The sequence below is a fragment of the Myiozetetes cayanensis genome, unplaced genomic scaffold (assembly GCF_022539395.1).
Source record: "Myiozetetes cayanensis isolate MyiCay16 unplaced genomic scaffold, myiCay2020 scf5-8, whole genome shotgun sequence".
Classification (NCBI taxonomy): Eukaryota; Metazoa; Chordata; class Aves; order Passeriformes; family Tyrannidae; genus Myiozetetes; species Myiozetetes cayanensis.
In genome coordinates this window covers 82,090,436-82,118,419 of record NW_026087742.1, presented here as the reverse complement: position 1 = coordinate 82,118,419, position 27,984 = coordinate 82,090,436, and the positions used below count along the sequence as shown (strand labels likewise).

General features: G+C 42.3%; 2 protein-coding genes across 9 annotated transcripts in view; both read right to left on the bottom strand.

Annotated features, from left to right (window-relative positions):
- The window catches only part of DHRSX (dehydrogenase/reductase X-linked), a 204,402-nt gene that overhangs the window by 137,931 nt on the left and 38,487 nt on the right, over positions 1–27,984 (bottom strand). Inside the window, exon 1 of one of the 2 annotated variants that reach the window (XM_050331354.1) lies at positions 25,743–25,879. The exons of the other annotated variant lie outside the window; for it this stretch is intronic. Coding sequence (XP_050187311.1) covers positions 25,743–25,854 — 112 coding nt within the window. The 5' untranslated portion in view covers positions 25,855–25,879. Of the gene's footprint in view, positions 1–25,742; positions 25,880–27,984 lie in introns of those variants that run through there. 2 annotated transcript variants of the gene reach the window in all.
- On the bottom strand, positions 12,921–25,887 carry ZBED1 (zinc finger BED-type containing 1). Of its 7 annotated transcripts, none has more exons than XM_050331350.1 (3): positions 25,089–25,103; positions 18,695–18,745; positions 12,921–18,593 (listed from the first exon to the last, which is right to left on the bottom strand). In XM_050331350.1, the coding sequence occupies exon 3, from the start codon at positions 18,540–18,542 to the stop codon at positions 16,455–16,457; it is 2,088 nt and encodes a 695-aa protein (XP_050187307.1). In that variant the 5' UTR covers positions 18,543–18,593; positions 18,695–18,745; positions 25,089–25,103; the 3' UTR covers positions 12,921–16,454. The 7 variants fall into 7 exon arrangements, with proteins under 7 accessions (XP_050187307.1, XP_050187306.1, XP_050187303.1 ...); XM_050331349.1 differs by lacking the exon at positions 25,089–25,103 and adding an exon at positions 24,006–24,846; XM_050331346.1 differs by lacking the exon at positions 25,089–25,103 and adding an exon at positions 23,650–23,983.

The window sequence follows — 27,984 nt, the reverse complement described above, 5'->3', positions numbered from 1 at the left end:
ATTCTATACCACCTAACATCATCACTGGGGCAGAAGAGAATCTCTTCTGACAAGAAGGGTTTCCTTATGGTCAAGTAAGCATGGCAGAGGAAGTGCCAGGGTGGTCCCACTTCTGAGCTGGAGGCAGATGTCGGGTATTGTCTGTAGTCAGGGGTTTCTGCAGTGAGAAATAACATTTCTTGTATCCTCTGTCATATGTCATTGCTGTTTCCAGTAAATTGGTCTTACACCAATCCATGCTCTTTACATTTTCAGCCTCCAATTCTCTCCATCCAACCACAGCAGGGAGGGGAGAGAGGGGAGCAAGTGAGCAGTAGCATGGTTTGGAGAGTCTCTGTGGGAGCACTAAATTGGGGAGTACCATTTGTAAATCATGACAGGTGGACTTGGTACTGCTGGCTTAACTATTGGAGTTTTCCAACCTAAAAGATTTGATGATTCTATGATTCATGGGAACTTTAATGCACAGAAGCTGAAGCAAAGTGATCTCTTTGCTTCAAAGAGATCAAACTTGTCAAACTGGAAAGACTGATCTACTTATGATCAAACTGGAAATCCAAAACCGAAATACTGCTACCAGCTATTTAACATCTCATCAGAGGAATTAAAAAGACAACAGAAAACAATGTATACTTTGGACTATGATCTATGCTTTTCAAAAGACCAAATTTTTTTTTTTTCATTTTCAGGACAGTATTGACACTATCATCGTATTCCTAGACAATACAGGATATATTGTATCACAATACTCAATATCATCTTTAGAGCTTCTACTTTTACTGTTTGTGAATTCCAATACCTCTTATTTTGGCCACATGCTATTAAAAGATTGAATTAATCATTCCATCTTGCTCACAGTACAGATGGAGAGAGAAAGCTGGGCAACCCATACATTGGGAAAGTCAGTTCTTTAAATATTCCCTTACAATATTAGATTCCAGGAATGGAAGTGAGGGGGTGAAGAAAGAATGTTGGTAAGACCATTAAGAGTAGTTTAAACTGCATCTTCTCTCTTCACAAAGACAGAGAATGTAATTTCCATATTGCAATCAAGCTTAAGAGCATTCAGCTGAAGGTCACATTCAGATCTGCATCTTCCAGACAACAAAATGCTCTGCTGCCACTCAAACAGTCCCCTTTGATTCCTGTGGCTTCAGTGTGACAGTATTTCCATCAGATGTAAATAAGTAAGCAGAAATCATGAGTTGGTATACAGAACTTAAAAGGTAATTGAAAAATTCTGGAGTAGTTCACTTCAGAAAACTGTGCAATCACTTGTGAACTGAAGTGCTTGTTATCATATACAAAGCTTTGGTAATTAGAATCAGGAAGAGAGGCACAAGGTGATTAGAGATTATTGGGAAAAACCTAGTTAACAGGAAACATAGCACATAAACCAATCAGTACTAAAAGTTTCCCTGAGATACCTGCAATTAATTAAAATACAAAAATGTTAAAAAGGACATTTCCATGTTATTAAAATTTTTTGAGGCGACTAATGATCAGAAGTCATTACAGCATTCACATTAATGTGAGATTAACCTCAGATGCTACTGGCTTAATAAAAACATGCAAAATAGTCTCAACATCCTTTCCTCTTCCTCTCTGCCCTACTTCCACATCATTCGAACCAGCCTCTGGTTAGCACACTTATTTCTTCAGCTTGCCTGCACCTGGTGAAGAGTCTGGACAGTGGTAAAAGCTGTCCACAGATTATCACTTGTATAGGTGCCCATCTACCTCTGAGTATGTGGCCCAAAGCAGTGGCCCCATGGAACAGCATGTCAACAAGGCAGACACTCACAGGGCTGAACAGCCCTACAGAAGGTGCTGCCCTGTGCGGGGCGGTGCCTGAGCTTCATACCCCAGCTGCACAGGCCTCTGGGCTGCTTAACCCTCCACTGCCACATTCCACCTCCCAGGGTCACCAGCAGCAAAAATTCGTGATGGAATATAACTCTGTGGGGTTTTTTAGTTTATATTTTTTTAAAGACAGGAGCTGCACTGAAGCCCCCTGAGCCTCTGAACAGAGCTGGATTTTGTGCACAGAATTCCTTAAAAATCAGTTCTAACTTGGAATGAGAAAGTACAAAGGGCATGCACGTGTTTTGTCTTCAAGACAGATACAACATTTGTTTTCCAAATATGGAATTTTATTCATTTTTCTCTTCTTGGATAACACAAGTAGGTCAAGGGTTTCAAACAGAGTATGAATGTTTGACTAGAGAAAGGTCTTGACTGTACTATATATAATTTCCTAATTCTCTCACGACAGTTCTTTCCTAGGAAAAGACTGATTTCTTTTCAAGCTCCTCTTTCTTAGCACACGCTGAAGTGATCTCATACTCACAGATTTTCTTCCAATTTTCATCTTTCTTGTTCCTCATAAAATTTGCAACAAAGTTTTCACAGGAAAGTAACTGCTTTGCAGTAGAGACAGCTAACTGTTTTGAAAGATTTTTTTTTTTTAATTAGATGGTTTTATTCTTCAGGTAAAAACTTATTTTTGAATGAAATTTTATAGGCCATTGATCTAATGCAGATTCATGAGACTCAGGAAATTGGTTAACTTAAAAGAGTAGCTACAACTCATGCTCTATAATTGCTCCTCATCAGAATTATGTAAGATTTTTAATATGCAGTTACCACACAAATTAAAAGCTCTTACAGTATAGCCTAGCCATGATGATGATGTCTCCATTTAAGAGGCTATCATTCCAGAGTGTCATTAGCTGCTACTAATATTTCAGTTAGAGAGCATCACACACTCCTCTGAAGAAATGCACAACTACTCACAAAACAAGTTCCACTATTGATAATGCTCCAGGAGTATGACACAAACATCCTATTTTCATTCCTACATTTAATTATCTTCTATTAATAGCTTGCCAAAATTATAAGAGATTAGCTCCATTCACACAGAAACACGCATCTTTGTTGACCAGCACCTTCCAACCATCCTGCTTCCAAAGAGGGAGGTGACAGCTGCAGGGACTACACTGCCCTTCTGCACAGCCATGTTACAACTTCACTCTTCTACCAGGTGTTCAAACGGGCTGATAAATCATAGTGCACCCTGTCAGTCCTTCTCAGGACATCAGCCAGAACTATCAGCACTTTTCAGGCATCAGTGCTAGCACAGACAGGCTTCACACCTGCTTTTTGTTGCTTTTTTGTTGACCAGATGATTTAGCTCAAATATGGCTCTGCAACAGCCAATTTGATGTGAAATATTCTTTCAAGGCACAATTCCTTTCTCATCTTTGTGGAATAAATCAACAACAAAAAAACCCCAAAATTTTGTTTACTGTAACGGACTTTATAGTCTCATTTTCATCATGCCAAGCTGATAATTAACTTCTAGGAAAGTTGATATACCTGGAGCCATCTCTCAAAAGGTGGACCTTGCCTAGCCAGGTAACCAGTGACAGGACCAGCGAAAGTGGCCTCATGTTGTGCCAGGGGAGGTCTAGATTAGATATTAAGAACAATTTCTTCACTGAAATGGTGGTCAAGCATTGGAACAGGATGCCCTGGAAGTATTCAAAAAACATGTGGATGTGGCACCTGGGAATGTGGTTTAGTGGTGAACATGGTGGTGCTGGATTAATGGTTGGACTTGATGATCTCAGAGGTCCTTTCCAATCTAAACAAATCTATGATTCTAAGTCCACAGACATCCATTGACTTTTATTACAGCACTTTTATTACACCTCATGTTAAACAGCAAAAAGTTACACTTATATTTAATTTCTGTTGGACGCTAAATCATTTAAATTATTTCAATGAAGCTTTCTTTTTGAAAAGCATAAAGGAATTTAGCAATTTAAACATATCAAGGGGAGGGAAAAAAAGAGCTCGAGGAATAAGAGCCCGAAAGCTTGCACTGGCTTGTTTGGCAGCTCTCTTCTCTTTCTAATATTTCTCTCTCTAGGGCTTTTTCCTTGAATATACAAGGAATTTCAAACACATGCCTTCCACTGTGCACTGACTTTTAGGTGATTTGAAGAACTCCAGCCTTACATCTCCATCAACACTCCGTAACACGTGGCGTAAACTGCCAGCCCACTCAAAATCGGTCCTCCAGTGGGGCTTTGCCATCAGTCAGGACTTCTCAATAAAAAAAAAAAATCTTGGTGATGCAGAAAGCAAAAGGTGCACAGCTTCTTGCAGGGAGAGAAAAGTGAGCCCCTACCAACTCTGTAAGCTGCACCAGCAGCTACTACAGCCCTTACATCAGCATTTCTTTTGTTATTGCATTTGAAGCTTTGCAACTTTCCATACAGAAAATCCAGCAGTGCTGAGGGTTACACCACTTTCATTTTGACCATAGTACTACCTCCCTCCCAAGGTGCACGAGGACATCTAGCCAACCGTGTCTGTGTCCTCATGCAGTGTGTGACCAGTTCTGCTGTACCAGCAAAAGCCCACACTCTGCTCCAGACACAGTTACCAGGATTCCCTGTTTTGCCTGGGGAAACAGAAAACATTGTTTTACTGAATAAATTGTTCAATAAGTGCTGCCCTGCTAATCTATGTGGCACCTTTGCAAGGGAGTGCTTTGCCCAGCATGGCAGTACACCAGCACAGCCAGCCCCACACACGTTTACCCTGGAGAAGACAAGTGTTCAAGCTAAAAAACAGTACTTGCAGTCAAATCCGAGGCAGATAGGAGTGCTGTCAATACAGAGAGGGACATCCAGAACAACTCACCAGGCTCATACCACCCACACTCCTGTGACGGCAGTGACGTTTCTCCAGTGAGCGTGGGCACTTTGCCAGCCCTCTGTTTACCCTGCCCTTTTGCAGTTGCACACATCAGGGAACGGGAAGGAAAAAGAGGTCTCAGTATCCCCCCACTCCAAACTGCAACCGGCCAAGCCAGAGGAGCACGCTGCAAAGCCATTTTGACACAGACCCCAATGCACTTGCAAGGAATAGATCATGCCTGAAGAGAGGTTGCCAGCAGAACAGCCACACCTGCCACATGCCACCCACTGAGCCACCATGGTGGCTCCTGGCCTGAGTCCCTGCTGCCACAGCCCTCATGCTGCCCGTCAGCCAGACCACACTTGTAAAGATGACTTTGTCCTTCACAGTGGCAGCTTGGAAGAATCTGAACTGAAAAACAGTGGGCCTCATTGCTAAATTACATTCATTTTCTGTATACATATGTGGGTATGTATATGTTTTTTCTTCTTTTAAGGAAGAAAATTAATACTCTAATATTTGGATTAGAAGACTTGGGGGGGGGGGAATCATGGTTTTCACTTGTGCTGGCTTCACTAGAATACTTTATGACTAGTAATAATGGGTAAGCATTGATAAAAAAATCACTCTAAAAATGCAGGTGAAAGAGATGAAGATATGTTTAACAGTAACAATCCCAATAAAGGTCATTATATTAGTGCATAAACAAGTAAGATGATACGCCACCGCAGAATAACCCTAACCGGGTGATACTCAAGCCAAAATCCAGGCCTTAATGCTGCCCACCTATTTTATTGTTTTACACCCTCTTCCTTGTATCTTCAAATATCTCTGTCCTCCTTGGAGCGCTGGATGATTACACATAGTGACTTTAACAGATTGAATGCAAAAAAGAACCCATGAGAAACTACAGGAAGAAGATGTGTCTACAACCAAGTGCAAAGAACTCTGCTGGCCCCTACTAGTCACTACTAATGGCAGCATCTGCAGCTCTTGAAACTTGCTCCTGACTCAAATTAGTTGCTCTTTAAATATCTGTATCTTATAATTAGGAAGTACAGCATCATCGAGAGAACATGGATTTTGCATTTCTTGACCTTTTTCCTACTAATTTTCAGCAGACTATTTAATGTTAAAATCATACACCATGCAAGGCAGCGACTCCAGTTAGGAATGCACAAGTAAAACTGGCTTATAGATGGTGGTATTAATTAGCATGAAAGCACTCCAGCAGGCATATTAGATTATATCTGTATTCAACTAGATGACTTTATTCATTAACAAGATGTTATTTTGGAAAAATATGTCCAAGAAGTCCTTGTATATCAGCTGTAAGAAGCATTTCATAGCACAAATGTTCCATTTCCAGTTATAGAGGTTATATCCAACTGCCAGAAAACCAGCAGTTACTTCTCTGCAGGCACTCTGTTCACTGGGATACATTCAGCAAAAAAATTACAAGGTCATCTCTTCACTGTGTCAGTCCTGGTTTGCAGAAAGTGTATGCCAGTAATGTTTTGTTTGCTAAGTCTTTTCATTTTGTGTAATACATAGACTGTTGCAGCCTTTATAAGCCATTTGCAATGGTACCACTGAACTTATTTTAAAGAATGAGGTCTGATGCCAACTCATCTGTAATTTCCTTAGCTGGGACATATTGACATGTTTGTAAAATACTGTTATACAGAACTACCTATTTCTGTTTTAAAAATAACCTTTCTAGAACAGAAAATAATTTCAGAGTTGGCTTTGTAAAGAACCTATGGGCCCTAATATCAACTATTTTGGTACAAATGTCTAACACAGAGCATCACCCCCCTCTTGATGCAGCACACCACACCTGGGCAGCTGGAGGTGGCAATCAAACCCTCGCCTGCAGCATAGCAGGTTAAAAACTTAAACTCACTGAACACTCATAAGGCTCATTAACTTCAGTTCCTGGTTTGTACACATGAGAAACCCAGTGTAAGATGCAAGGTCAGGAGGTGACCGAGCTTTGCTTTCCTTTGGTGTGACCTCATTTTCTCATGCTGGTGAAGCTCATGTCACAGAGGGTAACTAACTCAGTGCAAAGCTTATCAAGGTGACTATTTCCTCATAGAGTTGAAAGAGTGTTTAGTTACATCAACCATATTACCAGTGTGCCAACAAGGAAAAAAAAAAAAAAAGTTTTTACTGTTCCCTCAAGATCCTCCTTCAGAAACAAGTTCAGTGCATTTTTTTTAGGTCCACATTTTTTTGGTTTTTTTTTTTTCTCTGCAGGCTAATTTAAAATATTGAGCAATGTTAGCAATCATGGTCAGGCACTCCAGATGGCCAAACGACCATGTCCCAGAAAGCATACTCTGGTAGAAAACAGATACACTACAAAAAGCAGAAGCGTATCAGAGCCAAGCACTGTTACTCAGCTTTACACAACTCAGAGGGTGTTTTGGGTAGGATGGGGGATGTATTTTCCTTGTCCAATGAATTTTCTGTGAAGTATCAGATGCCTCTTAGCAGAGCACAAATACAGTGAGGAGAAAACAAACGTCATAGTTTTATTGCAAAACTATTTCACTTTCATTTTTCTTGAAAGTAATCCTGATATGAAGCAAAACTTCACTGCTTTTTATGGTTATTTGCTTCAGGAATTGTAGCTGTCAATTTTTTTCCTTGCTGTCAATACGCCCATTTGAACCTTGCTATATTCCACCACATCTGCAGTAATTTAATGCAGTAATTGATACAATATGATAAAGCCACGAACCCAAAATCACTCTGTCTGTAATGACATCTATAATTTAGAAACTTCAGGATGGGAAGCTTGAAACTGGCAAGCAACAGTTTCTGAGAACACCAAGAGGGTATGTACATTTTTACTCCATAACTGCGTGAATCTTGAACCTTGCCCTGTCTGTAAGGCAAGGCACATAATCTTAGTGACACAGATACCAAAATATTTCCTAAGAACACATTTGTTCAACGCATTAAAAACTTTAACATGACTGAGTTGAATCAAGAATTACACGTCAGGGCACACGGAACTTCAGTACTGCACAGGGGAGCCCCAGTCTAAGCAAACTGACGTATTACTACAAAAACATCTCTAAAAATAACATCATGGGGTCCATGGATTCTTCCTCCTGTCTTCTGGCCTTGCAAAACATTACAAGGCTGCTTCAGCACTCACACATAAACCAAACAAGACTTCTGGTTGTGCAACTTGTCCCACACAGGCAGCCTCCATGGGGCTGAACCACGTCCTGCGTGACTCAAGACCTTCATCCACCCAACTGCCCTGTCAGTAAAGCTCTTATGTTCCTTAGTTGAGTTTCTACAACCTCCAGTGCCTTCAGCTGAAGTATGGCTGAGTGGAATTTGGTTAAACAACTCTTTTTACAACGTAAAGGAACAATTACATTTTCTAGTTCGTTTTCTTGAGTTGCAGCATCTCATCATTAGCAAGAGATGTTAATGATAACAGAGGTTGCTCTATGACCTAAACAAGAAAATCTTACTCCAAACAACCCCAAAACCACAGGACACTGAGTGACTGCAGAGGCTCCTATTTGCACAGCCAGCTAATGCTCGGGCTTAAGTATCAAACTTACTGGCATAGTACTGAACTTGAAAGCAAAGAAAGATCACGCATCCTTTGCAAAGATATCATCTGCCTGTCTTGAGACCCAAATGCCTTACTTGCACAAACACAATCCATCATCCGGCTCTGAAATTCATCAATGCTTCAGCTGCATGAGCACAAAGCAAACATCTAACCTTCCAGCTATAATACTGGACAGCCACTTGCCTTCTTTCCTGTTCTACATTAACCAGGGAGAACAAGTTCCTGTTTGTCAAAGAAGGAAGGACCAAGCAATAGAAATGCTCATTCACATCTGCTGATACTGTTGATTTTATGCTTGTTGCAACTAAATCATCTAAACTGAAACATCCTCACAAGCAGAATGACTAAATAAAAGGCTTTTCCTTCACTTGCACACTCACTGGAATACCATGGGTCCATTTTCACCTTGCTATGATGCAGATAATGGTAGAAAATGAGATGTTTACATTTAAGCCTTTTACTCATAATTTCACCTAAAAATGTAATTATTTACACTTCACATTCTCCCATATTTTGGTAGAATGCAGTGAGACACACTTGTGATGCCAGTATTTCTAGTGGTTCTGAAGGCAGAGCATGCAAAATGGATCGCTTTTAGAGATTAAGTCCCTAAATCTGTATTTGGACAGCTAATTTAAGGAGTTAGTGCAGAGGGTCTGCAGGCTCCATTTTAGGCCATGTGTTGTATTGTTTTAATCTTAGCCTAAAAATAAATATAAAATGAATGAATCATTTTGTAGTCTAAGTGTTTGCAAACTTATCACCCGGCAGTGTCACCTTCTGCACAATCTTCTTCTCAGGGTGGCCAACCAGCCTAGGGAAGTAGCAGCATTAGGGAAAAGCCCTGGCCCATTCCCTTCCTTCAGGCATGTGCAGACCAGAAAGCAGCCCCAGCAACACAAAAACACAGGGAAAACACTGTGGAGGAATCTGATTTTGTCTCTGCAAAGCACAGCAACTTTCCTAAACAGCCTAGAGAAAGGGCAGAAGTGCAGCCAAGAGACCAACTCTGCAGACTGAGCTGATCGCCTCACTGCAGGAAGAGTTGTCTCTGGGTGAAAGAAGAATTTTATCTTCCATCAGCTCTAATATGCATTGCCAAAAAAGGCACAAAAAGCATATGCAGTGGTCTTAACAACTGAAAAATAGTGTCACGTATTATCTCTAAATTTATATCTCCAAAAAGAACTGTGAAATCTTTGTGAACATCGATGAAGGGGAGGTGGGGTGGCATGCGCAGGGAATGAACAAGGTGGTTAATCTGTTTGAAAGACTACAGCAGAACTAGTTTATGAGAGTGCTTTAAGTTCACCTGGGAATTGCATCATACCTTCAGAGACACCATGCACAAGGCTGTGATTTTCTCACTTCATTGCTCTGACCAGGCATGCAGAAATCTCCTAGCATCACTGCCAGTCCCGCATTAACAACATCACGGGGTAAACTTCAAATCATCCTCAACCCACAACTCATGCAAACCATTCGGCAAATTGTGTACAGCACAAGTAAACTTCTGCCTACTTTCACCATGGCTTGAAAGCATACAGGTCACATTCTCTAGTCTTACACTTTGAATCCAAGAGCCACACAGCAAAGAACACAGCAAAGACCAGCACCAGTGGACTTACTCCCTGACCAGGAAATGAAGTGGGGCTTAGAATTAGGGACTAGAAGAGACATATGCTACACACGGAAGGCTCCACTCATCCACAAGACTGGCTTTCTCACCACAGCACTCACTCTCTTGGAACCTACCAGATTTATGATCAGTGGTAATTGCATGTGCATGTTTATCTACAGCAGATGAAAAGCCCCCTAAACCCAGGCTCACACATGCTAGAGGAAAGGTCACAGCAAGACCTTGCATCTCCCTTCTTCTCCAATGTCTTATTGCTGAAAACTCCTCACTGGCCATTTGGAAGTGCAGGGTTTTGAAGATAACAGAGCTCATTGACAGCAGCGTGGAAACACCAAAGGTGTTTTACGGAGTTCTAAAATGTCAGATTACAGGAAAGTTAGTGATTTAGTATTTTTTAGTGTTATCAGCATTTCAGACAGGAATTGGAGGGTCCTGGTAAAATTTCAGTGTTTTCCCTAGACAGACCCACTTCTTACCTGTTCCCATCAATAAAACAATTGCATTTTTCACATCTAACTTGTTTAATTTCATCTGTTCATATAAGTTCTGCTCTGTGATCAAGAAACTACAATTTGGTGTCAAACCACTGAGTGCATCCCAGAGCACAAACTCACACCAAACTGCACTACCACCCATAAACCAGAACTATGCATTGTTTGCAAAACCACTTTATTTTTCTCTCTCTCACACACACACCTCAGAAAGCCATGTTTGAGAAGATGAAGATTCACACACACATCACAAGGTTGTGTTTGAAAAGATGAAGGTTTCCCTTGGAGAACAGCATTTATGACATGGGATGAGATGTTTCTGGTATGAGCTTTCCTGATGCTGACTTGACATCTTCCTTGCTATGACTGCAAATTCCTATCACTGTGAGCCTCACTGATGACTCATGAGAAAAAAGCACACAAAAAAAGCAAAATAAAATAGGGAGAATGAAACTCTTTCAACAGCAGTGTCTATAAAGACAGAGTGATAAACAGAGACACAAAATGTCTCAAATTTAAAAGCAAGGCAGTATCCATTGGAGAAATAAAAGACAATTTTCTCATTCCTAGCTGCAAGTATTTGGGGAGAATGAATAGACACAAAATTGTATGTAATGAAAGAAACCATCTTTTTAAAAATAACCTTATTCAACTACTGCTTATTCTATTCTATTGGTCATTATGTTTCCGACTCTGAGAATAGTTTCCTAGCTGTGCTGAGCTCAGTTCCCCAGTATCTTCCCCCTCACATAGGCAATTTTGGTCCAACTGAGCAGTGTGTCCAAGTGTACATCACTGTGGAGAGAGGAATCACTGGTTCTGCCTTTTCACACCATGGAACAGGTGCTGTAGCCTCAGTGGACTGAAAAAAGAACTTAGTTTAAACTAATTTTAAACTGAGTTTATCCACTCTCAAAGAACAATCTCTCTGTCAGAGAAGAAACACCAGGGAGCTGGGCTTCTCCTCCCTGCTGTTCCCACCTGGCACTCTGCCCACACAGGGCCAGGGAGAGGAGACAGGACAGAGGATTTGGCAAACTCAAGTCACTAAGTAGTAAGTGTGATGCAAGGAAACCAGCACAGTGTGCAGCAGGTAATAGCCTTCTCAACATCTCTGAAAAAAACATACACCTGATCAGCATGTCAAAGCACTGCAGATGGCAGCATCACTTCTGTGAACACTAACCTTTTCTTTTGGCAGCAAGGGAAATATATAATACCAGTCAGTGTGAAAATGTCAATATAAATGCTCAAAAGTCTTAATATTTTAACATGTCAGAGCTCTAAGGGACTCTCATTTGGAAATAGCTGCTGCAACAGCCTCTGAATTTTTAAAAATATATAAATCAAATTTTATCACTAGTTTTTAAAACACAAGGTAAGCAAAAAGACAGTTTGTTTGGGTTTTTTTCCCAGCTTTTTTTAATACTAAAGTCAATTATCTTGTGGCATTTTAACCCAACTGCAAGGGCACTAAAAGCGACTGCAAAAGCAGTAAGAATCTATTTAATTCATTTTTATCGTTCAATTTAAAGGAAATGGTTTTGTATGTAAAATGATAGCACTATAAACAGCAACTGTAGGGATGTTTTGAAATTCTAGTTTAAACAGTATCAAGTCATTAGACATGCTTTACTGGTGTGCTCTTAAGGCAGATATAAAATTATGCTGTATCTTTAAGTTCTCTGCAATGCACCAAATAATACTACTGAAAAAGCAAAACCAATTTCAGTAATTTCCCTGCATCCACTAAAAATAAAAAATGTCTTCAATTTAGCAAAATATTAATTTGGAGGAGATACAGTATGACAAACCATAGTCTTGTCCTAGAAAAAAAAAAGAAAAAAAAAAAAGAAAAAAAAAAGAAAAAAAAAGAAAAAGAAAAAAGAAAAAAAAAAAGGAAAAAGAGAAAAAAAAAGCCACAAAACCTTTGTGGCCAGGAGACTCCACTCCTGGAGACCAGGAGACTCCTCTCAGCAGAGTCAAAAAGACAGCCTAGACTAGATAGCACTGCACCACCAGAACTGGGATCACCAGACCTTCAGAAAGACATCATCCACTGAGAAGGGCACTCAGCAATGGAGACTACTGAAAGGAGAAGGGTGTGCAAAGACTAAAATACAGTTTCTCCAGCATAAAGTTTCCTTTATCCAGTTGTCATGGAATATGCAAAATACACTACTTCTGTGTTTGAACCTATACACTTCCCCTCTTTCAGAGGGGAAAAGCAGCCCCTTCTTTTTAAGCTGTCAAACAAAAAGGACAAAATCAAGAACTGCATGTCACTTCTTAAGTTTTCAGAAGGTCTATAAAGTATTACAAATAACCAATTTGTGTTTCTTTTGCTTTTAATATTCCTGCCTGTATAAAAAATTCTCCTGTAAAGCTAATTGGACACCCTGACACAAATTAAGGAAAACCCTTCCAATTAATCTAATACAGTGCTGCAAAAGAAACTTAAAATAATACACTCTTTCCATAAATAATACAAAACTTTATTGCCCTCATTTAAACCAAAGTATCTCAGACACGGTTTGCTGGAAAAATTCACCTTTTCAACTTGTTTGATTCAGGCTTCTCTTTTTTTCTTCCCATAATCTTTGATGGCAGAGAGAAGTGAAATGTGTGCAAAAGTTGGTCAGACTGACAAAACTCCCTTTAGTTATGCTGCTACCCCAAGACACCTCACCTATGCCCAATGAATTTTAATCCTGAATTGGCAATACGTAGTTGGTGACAAAAGGCAATTCCTCTTCTTTTGAGATTAAGTACCTACTTTGAGAGCCTGTTCAAAAATTCATTTTTCCAGCATGAAAGCACTGAAAAGCTGAAGTTTGTTCCTCTATTGCCCCTCCAAAAAGATGTGTCAGCTGTACCAAAGAGAAAAGGAAACATTAGGCTGTGGATTCAAAGTAGCTGTCAAGAAACACAAACATAAAGCTGACTTAATAGCAGTTTGGAAATGTGTTCTGGGCCCACCCTTGGCAGTAACACCAGGGTTTCACTCCAGTCGTAGCAGTATTTCAATTTTGGTTCTCCACCCAAATAAACATCTGAAAATCATGTTGATAAATGAAAAAACACCACACATATTTAAGCGAGAGAAACCATCTAAACTTCCAACATTTTTCATCCTCAATTTTTTTTAATCCAAAAGATTTGTACAGCATTTTTAAAAAATAACTTACAAGATCAAAAAGAAAATAAATGCATAGCTTCAAATCCTTAGAATATAACTTTCCCCTGTTGCGGTAGAGTTCAAAGTCATAAAGTGCTGCAGATATGAACACACATCAGACAAATACTCTAGTAACTAACTTATTTTTCTCATTTATTTAACAATATTCCAGGCTTAGAACATTAAATAAAAATCTCACAGACAATGGGTAGGACTAACAATGGTTTTGCTCTTTCTCTCTTTTTTTTTTTTCTTTTTCTTCTCCTTTTCTTTAAAAGAATGCTGAGACACAATCAATTGAACTGACTACAATTTTATTTTGGATACCAAAAAATAAAAAGAAGCTGGAAGGAAGAGAGTAGTGCATTGCACTGATCTCAGTAAAACTGCTCGTAAGCGTCACTGTATACATTTAGCCCTAGGAGGACAAAGATGGGAACAATGCTGCCAAGAGGGGCAGGCCAAGTGCAGACCAGAGGGGTGGTGTCCTGGGCTCTGCCTTGGCTGGGAGGGCATGGCTTTGCGTTATGCTCACATAAGGAAGGATCCACACACCTCGCACTAGCATTTGCGCAGCAACTCGAGGGCTAGCAGTGGTGGTAGTAGTGAAGGTGAAGCAAGCCAAGAGCAGCTGGTTCTCAGTGGACATAAAAAACAACAGGTCTTCCTGGCAGGCTGCTGGGGTGTCACAGGAGCTCAGGTATCTCGCTCCCTTCTGTAATTTGATTCTGTTGCCCTCACAAAGAGGCCTACATACCTGTGGGAGTTTAGGCCAAGCCTGAGTTTTGCACCTTGGGCAATCACATGCACCTCTTCAGTGGGCATGGAGAACAGCAATATTCAACAGGATGCACAGTGCGTGTACTTTGTACAAGTGCAAATCAGTTTTCAGCCACACCACCTGCTAAATGCATTTTTTTCTGGGTTTGAACATGCCATGTAGTTTGCTATTACTTCACTGTTCCTTCACTCTAAACTCTGCTCTTCCTACCCACTCACCTGCCCAGCACCTAAAAAGAACACAGAGGCCTCAAGCTTCCAAGAACTATTAAACCTAAAGAGTTTGGCAATATATTCAATTCCACTGCCATTCTCATTTTTGTGTGTTCCTGCTGCCTGTGGCCTTTTTTCAACCAAACATCCATGGTTGCCACCATGATTAAAAAATATTTAACTTTCTTCCTCCAGAACAGTAACAGACAGTCTTCAACAGACCTCTCTCCAGAAAGATTGTGCTCAACGTAGTTGTAGACTAACACTGAGGTGAGGAAAGGTGAGACATCAGTAACAGAAATAAAACCCCAAGTAAACCTTGACTGTAAGTGGAAAATGCCAGGAGTCTTCCACTGCACCTCAGAGAAAAAAGCTGGATGCATCCTACTCTGTGTCTAGCATGAACTCTAATTTTGTTTATGACCTGCAGTATTTCATAAGAGATGTGGGATTTCAGGTTGGTTTCCTTTCTTTTTTCTTGTTTGCCAAGTTCCCAAAAGGGCTTAAAACACTGATGCTTAGAGACACAAAGTCAGCAATTACAATACACAGCTAATCAGAAAAAGTACTCAAACATTAGACTGGACGGGACTAAAGTCCACTCTACAAACTGAATCAAAAGAGACAGGAGAAAAAAAACGGTTTTAAGTGCTAACGGAGTAAGAAACAATTTTAAGGACTCACTAAATACATGTGAGGAAACGGAGGGGTCCCCTTCTTTTAAATATATTTACATAATATTAAAGCTTTTTATTTTGCTTTTCTTGCCAACAAAATTTTCCAGCTACCCTGGGCAAAGTCCCCATTAAATTAAGAGGTTAACAATTTTGTAACACAGACAAACTGTTAGACAAGTGGTCTCTAGACGTCTCCCTGCCCTCTCCTTTCCTTCCTCCCTCCCTCCCTCCGTTGCCTGATGCCTTGCCTGCTTCGCACCATGTGGATCAGCCACAGCATCTGCAGGAGGCACAGGTAACACAGCACTGCCCCACACTTCATAAAAGCAAAAGAGACTACAATCAGTGGCTTGCTTAGACACAAAACAAACAAAAAACCCCCACAGTTTTGCCATTTAGCTGCTGTTGTTAAATGGTAAAACTGATCTAATGTGGACACATCAATACCAGTTTAGAAGTGTTTATAACATTTACACCACACTGGAGAGGAAAATAAATTATCCCAGTATAAATGCATCTACACTACAGCCTATGCCAGCACAGTATCAGTTAAAATAATAACAGATCAGTCCCTTAATCAACAGAATTATACCAGCTGAACTTTTGTAGCGTAGACCAGGCCTAAGACATGAGGTAGTGAAAAATCAGGCTCAAGATCTTTTTTCATTCCATAGCATCAATATACTCTAAAAATAGTCACTGCTCAGATTTATAGATTTTAAAAGTGTTTAAAATCCAAAATTTAAAGCTAGCATCCTGAGTCACACAGGATTTACAAATGGAGGCATAAATCTTGAAAACTCCCTTGCTCTGGGTCCTAATTCAGGAAAATATTTTTATGTTAGAAAGCAAATAAGCATGTGTTTGATTCCCACTGAAGCAAGTGGAAAGGAAGCACATGGGTAAGTGCTTTCTAAAATCTGGGCCACAGTAAGAAATCATGGTCTTTGCAGAATTTATTTCCTCACTCATTTCAGTGCTGTTTAATCACAAGTCATTCATGTTTTAAGACAGCAGGAAAAACACAGACAATGGAAGCTAAATCAAGTTTGTTACAACTGTTCAATATTTACAGCATCATAGCATAAAACAGAAGTATTTTTGGTAACTTAAGACAAATACTTTTTTCTTTATTATTAAATGTACCGCTGCAGTTCTGTTAAACAAACCCACTGTCTCGAATATTAAAGAAATTGTTGTTAATGTTTACCGAGTCATTTAAATTAAAAATCTGTTCCTGTTCCAAACCCCACTCTCCTTCGTCTTCATCCTCTGGTTCTGCCTCGGACCCATTCCGGCTGTTTTCGTACAAAAAGATCTGCTCATCCACATGAGCCGGGGCTAACCGGTTTCTCTTTGCACTCACAACATTAGCAGAAGAACCAAAAAGGCGTTCAGGGAAGACCCTTGTGGCCAGAATACACCAGTATTTTTGAAGAACCTTTGGTAAAACTGGAAACAGCGCTAGTCTGTCAGACCACCACTTCAGTGGGTCTTCATTCAAACCGAGGACCTTTTGTGACTTGAAGTTGCTCAACTCCTCCACGATTTGAGCATGCCACTCCTCCTGGTCTTCGACGCCTCCTGTCTGGCAGAAGATCTCTGCAAGCATGTTGTTGATGACACTGGTAGGAGGAGGAGTGGAAGAGATGATGATTTTTTTCATAGGAGGTTCTTCTGTAACAGTGAAGAATTTCTCTTCAGTCCTAAAGCTATTTTCTTTTACTTTCTCCAGCAGGCTTTTTGCTTCTTCCACCACTCTGTTTTCCACCTGTTGTCTCTCAAAGGCTGAAAGAAAAGGCAGTTTTTTGTAGCGGGGATCCAAGAAAGTTGCAACATTGAGAAACATGTCTATCTCAGGTGTGTGCTGGTAGGTGGTTGACAACTCTTTAGCAATCACCTCCTTTGCCATGCTGATTTCTTTCAAATCATTCTCTTTGATGTTCAGGGTAGTATTCAGAAGCATGTGGAGAAGAGGCTTCACCATACTTATTGTTGGGTACTTTGAAGCGGACATCATCTCTGCAACCTGCTTGAAAGGCTGCAGCAGCTCCACCAGCCCTTCGATTGTATTCCACTCGCTGGATTCCAGCATGAGGTGGTGGTTGTTGCTGTCCTCCACGAGAACAGCCGCAATGACAAACTGCTGCTCCTTGAGGCGCTGCAGCATAGCAAGAGTGCTTCCCCACCAGGAAACACGGTCGCTTACCAGCATGCAGTGGAGAATATTCTGCTGCTTCTGCTTCTCGCTCAGCATGTACATTGCGACCGTGGACTGCTGAAAATACTCCACCAGTTTTCGGCACCTGGCAAGAAGGCTGCAAAGTTTGGGCAGCTGAAAAGCTTGTTGTATTCCTGTGTTAAAAGTGTGCCCTAAACAAGGCATCTGTACGGGAATATCTAGGAGAGAGCAAGCTTTCACAATGTCTTTACTGTAATCTGTTGTAGCACCAAAGACTTTTGTATTGATCCCCCACTCAATGAACGTTTCATAAAGGACTCGTGTAATAGTCTCTGCAGTATTATCCTCTGGCACTTCAAATGTTTTTAAACACCGTGAGTTCACAGCCAGGCAGTTGGCAGCACTGCTGCTGAGAAAGTGAACTGCAACCGTTACATACGACCTGTTCTGGTTCTCGCTCCTCCACATGTCTGTGGATATGCCACACCACAGAACCTCGGTGAGTTCTTTCAGCACAATCTCTCTAATAGCACTGTACTTTTCGGGAATAGCTTTTGTACAGAAGTACTTCCGGCTTGGAAGTTCATACCTGGGGTCTGCTGTTCTCAGGAGGGCCTTGAAGGTGGGTTCATCAACAATGGAGGCCGGATACATGCCCTCGCAAATTAAGCTGATGACTGCAGATGTCAGTTCCTGATGTTTTTTGTTTTCGTAGTTCTGGTAGGTCTTCATGATGAGGCTATCTTGAACAACCTGCTGCGATGACTCGGGCTTGATTTTTGAAAACGCTGTGGCAAAGGCTTCCCTCATTTGTTCAGTGTTACTTTTCACAAACTCACAGAATTCGTCAGGGTGATTTTTCTCAAGGTGGTAGGAAAGGTTGGACGTGTTTCCTGAATAGGCAATTTGTGCCATGCAAATACGGCAGTAGATCTTCTTCCACTGTAATATGCATCCTTCTGCATTGGTATCAAACCCAAAGTACTTCCACACTTTACTCTTTGCTCTTGGGTGAGCCACTAACTTTAGGTCTGATGGGGAACCTTCTAAACTTTTATTCTCCATTGCTTCTTGGCCACCGTCCCACCTTTTGATCCTTCACTCATTAATGAGTACCTGATAAAGGCAGCAAGATAAAGATACAATGAGAAAGCACAAGTTTGACCACGCTCAACTATGTGAAATCAGCGTTTTTGTGAACGTATCAAGAAACCTACCTTACTAATTACATTTGCAAATTTCAAGATGAGATTTGCAGGAAGTGTGACCTACAAGAAGCCCAACAGAATGTCAAAAATTAAAAAGAGTTTCAATATATCACATTCTGCTGTGAAACTGAGCTACAAGATCTGCATAAATCTTGTTTCTGGAACTCCATAATTCTGGGTAGAGAAAGTGTAACCACCACCACAGAGTTGATACAATACTGTCACACAAACTGGTCATCTGCTATAGAATTTTCCTGTCTCTTAAATTAGGGTTAGACCAACATCCTCTTGCCTAAGAATTACTAAACTTTGCTGTTAACATTTAGTTCAATTGAAACCTGATACTGAAAGAGCAGAAGTTTTCTTGTTTATTTCGAAAGAAGTTTTGTTTGTTCCAGTTTTTGCTTTAAAAAAAAGAGAAAAATAATAAAAAATCTGTGATGCAAATTATAGCATTAATCTGCTCCTCTGAAATGTGAAAATGTTTTCTGACTGAAATAAAAGGAAAAAGAGTTTGAACCTACATGCTGATCAACACTGTATGTCCGACACTTTCCTGTCCCTTCTCTTTCTGAAATCAAAGCCATCTCCTGAACTACTAGTTCACAATCATGGTTCCTGGAATAACAGTGCATCATAATTACAGGAAAGACAGACAGGGAAGCACTAATAAATGTTATTATCCACATCAGCTGGAAAATAATTTTGCTGTATTTTCTTCAAAAGGCTAGAGAAGTCAGGAGGGGGTGACACTCTAGAGATGAGTACAGTGATAAGGCAAGACTAAGCAATCTGTACCTCAGTATCTGCACAGGAAAATGGTTCTTGTGCAAACAGTCACATGCAAGTACTGCTTGAGGCCTACAGTGTCTCTGTGCACAGGGCCAGCAGCTGGAGCTGGTTTCACTACACCAAAAAGCCAAGTCACAGCACAGAATGACTGTACCCTGACGCTTCTCCATTTCTTCCACACCACCGTGACAGCAACAAGGTCTTTTCCAGGGCCTTGGTCAGGACTGGGAAGGAGAAGGAAGTTTTCAGTTAAACATGGATACAATCTCCTCCACAAAAATCCAGGGCAAGAGAACTGGAGAGGAACATCATAAGCATCGGACTGAAATCAATGGCATTGTTCCTTCTCTGCTCCTCAGGAGCCATACCTGCACCCAAGCCAAGAAATCCTAAGGTGGTAAGACTGGCTGGTTGGGGCAGGAAGAAACAATCTGACTTTTTCATGTTGCTGCAAGGGATTATAAATAAAAATAAGTGTATTTATGCAAGCTTCTCTGTTGATGAACATTCTCCAGAAAACACAGTTTTCTCTCTGAACTCTAGCTGGTATTTAGAAACATTTTCTGAATGTCTTGAATGAAAAACCAAGGATAGGTTAACCAAGACTAAACATATTTATCTAAACACAACTGTGGGTTTAGAAGCAGAATGAGAGACGCAGGGCAAGCATTTTATTGAATTTGTTCTGAAGATTTACTTCTGGGTGTAGACATCTGGGTTTCTTTCCTGAGGGAGGGGCAATGTTTTGCCTACTAGCATGCCTTCTACTGTGATTCATTCAGTGCCTTTAAGTTGCCAGGATAAACTATTGATTCAACATGGTAATGCTGCCTAATTCCAAAGACATGCATATCAACAGCACCAAGGTATGCAATCCCACAAAAAGTGATGATTTTGAAAGACAAAGTGGTGCAATGTGTAATGATGTAACCCTGCCTCGGCATCAGATTGTGCATTGACAAGACATATCAATATATACTATTATTGCTTTTAGATCCCTCCATTTCAATCCATGACAGGGTGTCTCAAGGAAGCATAGTGGCTCGTGGCATTTCACTAAATCTTACAGTTTCCTTTGCAGTTATCTGGCATTTCCTGAAAGCAAGGAGGAAGGCACCGTAATAAAAAAGTTGATGTGTCTTTAATATCTAAACTTAGTATGACACACCTTGGATCATAAAAAGTTCATCACAGACTGATAAAGTAGAAGTTATTCTAGAGTATGGGAGTGTTACAGACTCACCCCACTCTTCATTCTTATGTAGGTTACAGCTTTGCCATTGTTTTAAGACGTATCTGGCACTTGGTGACAGTGGCACAGAGGAGCATTGCCACAGCTAAGGATATGCCAGCATAACACAGCCTTTATTATAATGCTGTAAGCCACACTTCAGCTGTCATAATAGCTCAAATATAAACTGCTAATCATCCCTGCCTCTCCTAGAGTGTTATACAGTAAAACTGCCATTATGAACACAAACCAAAAACCCCACACCTCTCATCTTTCTAAAAGAAGAGTTAAACTTTTCCTCTTTCAGTGAAAGTGTTCCCAGCCTAGTCTTGGCAAGAACAGCAGCAGCTTCAACTCTGAGGCAAGCTGAAGAGACCAGTACCTGGTTGAATGAAATCTACTGGAAATGAAGCACCTTGCTGCCTTTGGGAAGTGCCTCAGCTTGCTACAAGAGCTGATGGAAATGCTCTCTTTTAGCTTGCTGAACTTTCCATGGTAAAAAAATATAGTCCCACTATGGTTTGCTGAAAAACCTTGTGCACACAGAAGCCTCCAGGCTACAAACCTGCCTCTTCCTTTCTCCCTTGATTCCCACCCACATGAAACAGAGCACACCTTCCGAGAAGCTGCTATTTCCCTGACTTCCTCCATGCAGCTGATTAACACCACCAGCCAGTACTGGGGCTGAGGTTTCTAAGAGCCTGCAGAGAGGATCCTCTCTTGGTTTTGCAGCACATTTATCTGTGACAGGAGGAGAAGGAGGAAGAGTCCAGATTTTCTGGCCCTAGCACCTCATCCCTGTTGTCCTTGGGGCAGGCTGTGCTGCCTCCTCACACTTCTCAGACCCCTCTCATTCTCCTAACACAAATCCATGACTTCCCTCTCCAGGTCAGGCCTTGAGCCAAAATACTGAAACACGAGCGACAACTCACGTCACAGAGGGCAGTGATGCTACCCTTGCATCAGGCAGGGCTCAGTTTCCCCAGTGTCAAAGAAAATTGGTTCAAAACCCATACGAGACTTACTTGGATTGTGAAACCAAGCATGGGGATGTGAGGAAAAATGGTGTGCAGCCACCCTTCCACCTTAGCTCTGCCCCCCTGTGCATGCACAGGGATGGCACTCTGTCTACCTACACCACAGGTATCGCTGTCCACAACCCTTGCCTCAGTCAGCACAGAAACAACACATAGTTTCCTCATTTCTGTAACTAGCTTAATAACTCTCTCAGTGCATGCATGGGGGAGAGGGCTTAACTGCTAAATGCAACTTTATTTTTGCTTGCCATTAATCTGTCCTACCTGGTCACTTCTCTACCCACGTCTGGATGATTTACAACCTTGAACTCACATAGCTTTGATCAGGAAGTGCTTGGTCTCTCATTATGGTTTATTCGCATAAAGTAAAAGCCTTCAATACATGAATCAAAATTAAAAGATGCATGTTCCCAAATCAATATTTCACAATTAATTTTAAAGAAACTTGGTATGAATGACACTGAATAATTAGAAACTGGGGCAAATAAAAAATACTCATGAAATTTCAATCACTTTTATGAAGAACAGGAGTCACCTTTAAGGTCTTCTGAACTTCATCTGAATTACTACCTTCTTCAGAGTCAGGTTTCTACACATCACAGGTGCAAAATTTAACTAAAAATACTTCAAAACTACTATAAAGCATTTAGCATTTAGGTTTTCCCTACCAAATTTCAGTGAATTATGTACAGTAGAAAAGATAATGCAGAAGGAAGATGCCAAATAAACTCCCTGAGAAGCTTTTAAAATATGAAAAGGGAATATTTTTATTAGATGAATGAGTTTTGTTATTAGTAGGATGTCTTTCAGTGATCACATTTCCACTGCTAATATCCTGGTGTCACAACTAATATTAATTTATCTTTTATCAATCCACTCATTAGATACGTGTTTTTAAAAAGCTGTTTATATCAAGAACTTTAGTCATGCAGGGGTTTTTTTTCCCCTCCAATTAATTAAGATTAAGGACTGCAAAAAAAGGCCAAGCAGTAATTTCTAATGAAATTGTTAATCATTTAAACCATTGAACACTAACAGAGTTTACACTACATATTGGCAGTTATACCATTTATGCACTTACTACTTGAAAAAGTGTTTTAAAGTAATTTTAAGCTAAGTTGCCCTTCATTTCTGCTCTTTCCTGCACACTGATTTTAGTTAGCGAAAACAATCGCTGACTGCACCCTGATTATCGTCCCAGCTCTGTATTCCTTTCCCTGAGCTTCAAGATCAGAATTTCACGTCAACTGAATAGTGAATATTACTGTCTTTTCGGTTTGCAACTAACAACAATTACCAAGTTTATGCACTAAATCAAGATTTCAGAGTTTAAAATGTCCTCTCTCTACAAAAAGCTGTCTTGAATCCCATCTATAAAAATCAGATAAACTGCAGTAGGATATGACAGAACAGATGGTCACTTTTAAAAGCTACATGAAAGCACATGTGCCACGAGTATGCAACTCTTAAGTTAGGGTCAAGAAAAAATAAAAGAAAAATGAAACTAATTTGGTTTACTTGGATTAAAATCCAAGAGCACTTCTTCCTGGCAAAGGTAAGAAAGCAAGCTTTTCTTGGAAAATTCAGAGACAGAAGGGCTGCACAGACACCAGACTCCTTCACTCACCCACAGAGCTCAAGGATGAGCCACTGGGCATCTCTCTGTTTTAAACCTTCCACAGGAGAGCTGCACCACTACTGTACAAAGAGTGGGAACTCCGATGAGGAAACTGTGGCCAAGGGAGCCAGGACTGGAGGCATGGTTGACTCTGCTGCCCCGTCCTGCCCTTCCCAGCCCTGCTTTGCCACTCCAGGCTCTCCCCAGTAAGGTACCCTGACAATAAAATTCCTGTTCTTGTAAGAACAGATGTAGAAAATATATAGAAAATTTGAAACATACACACCTTTCTAGAGTATGGTCTGAAAAAGTTACTTGGAGATTTCTTACAGCAACTGTAGTTTACCGCTCCAAGCTTGTTCTAACAACACTTTTCCTTTTTGTTGCACTGCCACCGCTACTTTGAAGTTATTAAGGAAACAAGTGTAATCTGGGTAAAAAGGTTCCAGTTGACAAGCTGATTCACTTGTTTTAAGCAATGGCTGGACACAGTGAGTTGGAGCAAGGCAGCAGGTAACTACCAAGAGCAAACCATGTGCGAACAACTAGCCGAGGAGGAAACCACTTGTCCTTGGAAAAAGACACCCTGAGTTAGGGCTCAAAGAAAACTTTTCACATCTGTCAAATCTTCCGTGGTCTTACTCAGGCAAATGATGTTTCCCAGGCTGGATCTTCAGTGTCTTCTTCCAGCATTTCCAAATTCAACACTTTTTTAAAATAGTAGCTAAGAGCAGACTGCAACAAAACACTCGGGTCACATTTTCGTCATGCTGTTTCTCTGTGGTTCAAAAAAAGATTTGGAAAGTGTTACACACCCTAGGCACAATACCCAGCTTTGCTCTGCCAAGAAACACTAATGCTAGAAAAATGCTCAGATGACTTCAAACTGTATGCACATCTGCCTTTTCTGTCACCAGTGTCCTCTCGTTTGTTTGGGGGTTTTATTGCTGTCTTCTGAGATTGAGAAAGGGAATCCCAGCAGAAGAATCAAGAATGAACAAAAAGTAGACAAAATGCTACCCAAGGATGCCACATGTGATGAAATGGACACATACACTCTAACTTTGTGGTGTCCTATCTCCTCCCCAGTTATTCAGATACTTTCTATACCAATTTCCTCATCTGCCTCAACTCCTCACCAAAACACCAAGACGCTCTCAATGCTACTTTTTTACTATTCCTCTGGTTAAAATTATTAACAGGACCACAAAGGTTCACTGGCTGCTAAGCAGAGGAAGTTAAAGGCATAGACTTGCATGCAGTTGTACGCTTGTCTCTGATGATAACCTATGCATCCGTCTGGACTCATAGTTTGCTGTAAGTTTGTAAACTCAGAAGCATTTTAAAGTCTTCAAGAGTAATGAGAGGAAGAAGGAAACTGAGACCACTGTTTTTTCTAGTAAACTCAAAAGTTTGCTCTAGTCAGCATTAAACATACTGATGATCCAAATCAGAAAAGTGCAAAAACCTAACTTCTCAAACAAACGAGTAACTTGGAGCCCTTTAGAAAAAACTGTAAGTGTCACTCACTTGTCAACTTAGAGGCTGTTAGCGAGTGACAGTCGGTATCAAAGATGAAGCTTTTGGAGCGCGAGTTCGTTCCTCTCCTGGAGCGGCCGGGACGGGAGGCCGGGGCCGGCGGTCCCAGCCGCTCCGGAGGGGCGAGGGCACAGGGGGCGGCGGCGGCAGGAGCTGCCCGCCTCTCCCCGCCTTCCGAGCACCTACCTGGGCAGAGGGAGGGAGAGCTCGCGCGGCTCTGAGCCGAGGTCTGAGGCGACAGCGTCAGAGAGCCAAAGAGAGGAAGAGAAGCGGGGACCCCCGGGAGCAGAGCCCCCGCGCCGCCTCCCGAGGCCGCAGTCAGGCCGGCGTGCAGCCAGGCGCCCGGCCCCCGCCCCGCCCCGCGTCCGGGGCGGCCGCGGCCCGGGGGCCGGACGGGGCGGTGGGGCCGGGGCCCGCCGCCGGCAGCGAGGGCGGGGCGCGGCGGGGGCGGGAAGAGCGCCCCGCCAGCCGCAGCCCCCCGGGCCGCTGCCCTGGGGCGGCGCAGCGGGTCCTGCTCGGCCGGCGGAGGGGAGCGGGGGAGGAGCCGGGGCCGCCGCGGTGCCTTTGCCCCTGCCCCGCTGCGGGGGATGCGGCGCGGCGCGGCGCGGCCCGGCCGCCCCGCGGTGCGGCCAAGGTCGCGGCTGCCCTGCCCTGTCCTACTCTGTCCTGTCCTACTCTGTCCTGTCCTACCCTGGCCGGCCGCCCCTGGCCGGGCCGCGCGGCCTCGGCCCCGGTGCTGCCCGCGGGCGGACACTCGGCAAACTTTCCCCTCTCTGCGATGGGGGCCGCCGCCCCCGGCCCAGAGCCGCCCCGCCCCGCGGCGCCGGCTGCGGTGCTCACCTGAGGCCGGGCGGCAGCGCGAGTGGAAGCGGCGGCGCAGCTGGTGCAGGATGACGCGGAGGCCGATGCAGTACACCCGGAGCAAGGGCACCAGCGCAGACAATAGCGACATGGCCGCCTCCCGCCCCGCGGCGGCAGCGGCGAGCTCGGGGCGCGGCGGGGAAGGCACTCGGGCAGCGGGCGGCCAGCGCGGTGTCTCCGCCGGGCCGGGCCAGGGGGCGGCGCGGCCCCCACCCACCCACGGAAGGGAAAGCGCCGCCGCTGTCACAGCAGCGCCCGGCTCGCCGCGGCTCCCGCCCTTCTGGGCATGTGCGGTGGCGGGGGAAGGGAAGGGGCGGCGGCGGGCGGACCGGCCTCGGCGGCGGCAGCAGCGATGAGGCGGCGGCTCGGCCCCCGCTGGGACGCCCGGGGAGCTGGGGAGGGGGCGAGGGGCGGCGTGTGCGACTCGGCGGAGTGGCGGGGCCGCTGTGACAGCCCGCCCGGTGAGGCCGGCGAGGCAGGGACTCTCTGCCAGGTCTGTGACAGCTGCAAGCAGGCAGTGCCCGGGCGGGGTGAGGCACACGGCGCTGCCTCATCATCCCGTGGCTGAAAGCGCTTGTCGGGCTGTCCCACCATTTCTCTTCTCTTCTCTTCTCTGACACAGAGGAGGGGCTGCTGCTGACTCCCACGGGCATCGCTGGGGCTGGGCACGGCCCCTGTCACCTCGGGCATCCCTCAAGCTCTCGTGGTCTCAGTTGCAGGTACCGATTTCTCCAAATACAGCTGAATATACAGAGCTTTCCTACACCAGGAACCTGAATTTTATACCAGCCTCACGAATGCATTCTTTACAGTGATACCTGTTGTATCGAATGATATATCTCGAAAGTTTAGTGTTACCAGTTTTCAATCCTCAGCCTTATTTTTAAGACGCTGAGTACCCAGGACAGAAGAGCGCATCTTACCTACCTGTTCCTCTGATAGGTGGCTGGTTTCGGCTGCAGGAAATACAGCGCCTAGTCCTAACGTCGTGGTTTTCATTCAAGATGTAGCAGGTTTTCATAAATGCAGATGAGTTTCAATATTGATACAAAGAAAAACAAAAGAAAACAACGACAAAAAACCCAAACAAAAACAACAACAAAAAATTCATTTCACAATAGGAGACAATGACCTATATATTCAGCTTCAAATCTTTACGTCACTTTTTGTCTTTGAGAATGATGGGAAGCCATACAAGTTCTGAAGTGCATTTGAAATCTGATCTCTTCCTACCCTTTTTAAAAAAATGCCATACTTTCTACAAAAAAAAATACAAATAACAACATACTTTTTCAGTGTCAGATCACATTGCTGAGAACTGACTTTCTGTCTTCTGTCAGAAATACATATAAAGTAACAGCATAGTGTGTAGTTGCTCCAGGACAAAACCAAGCATTTAATTTTATGTATCTCTGGTAATTATTTTTTTATTAACATATGAAATTATGCAAACATAAATAATAAACATCATGAAGTCACATCAGTGAGGGATTCATTCTTAATGTATATTTTTTTGCAACCGTGCATGGACCAGTAATAAGAGCAACACATAAAAAGACATGAAAGAAGGAACACTGACATTTAGTAAATGTGAATTATTCTTTCAACTTATCTCAGTAAAAATCAAATCTCGACTCTTTTAAGTTGCTTTACATACTTTTCTCAGAACTACAGCATTAATGAAAACTCTTTCAACATTAAACTGTGAATCTTGCCCACAGTGTATTTACACAATCTATATATAAATAAACCGTGCTTTCTCAGGTTTTCTAGTATAATAGAATCAATTGATGTGTTTTCAAGCTACTGCAATAAATACTCCTCTGTCTTTTTTCAGACAATGCTATCCAAAGAATTAGGCTAAGTGGGAGAAAACCAATGGGTTAACATTCTAGTCTTATTGGTCCCACTACTTTTTCTCAGGGTGTTACAATTATTTTCAACCCTTTGTGGTTCATGAGTACAGCTTCACAGAAAGGATGAGGAACTGTTTAGACAGTATTAAATTATTTTTTTCTAAAACCTTATGGGGCACGGAGGAGAAATAAAAATATTAACAAAAGGCTGTAGGTCTTTGATTCTTTTCAAATATTGTCTTATAATACCCTAATATTGTCCTATAATACCCTAATTTTAGTCGGTATTTCCTTTTCCTTGGTTTTCAAAAGTCTGCATCTTCTTATTGACACTTTGGGTTTTCTTCTTGCAATCATTTACTGCA

What these genes read in the sequence shown, in the direction of transcription:
- ZBED1 (XM_050331347.1), bottom strand. Translation starts at nt 18,542, where the DNA reads ATGGAGAATAAAAGTTTAGAAGGTTCCCCATCAGACCTAAAGTTAGTG.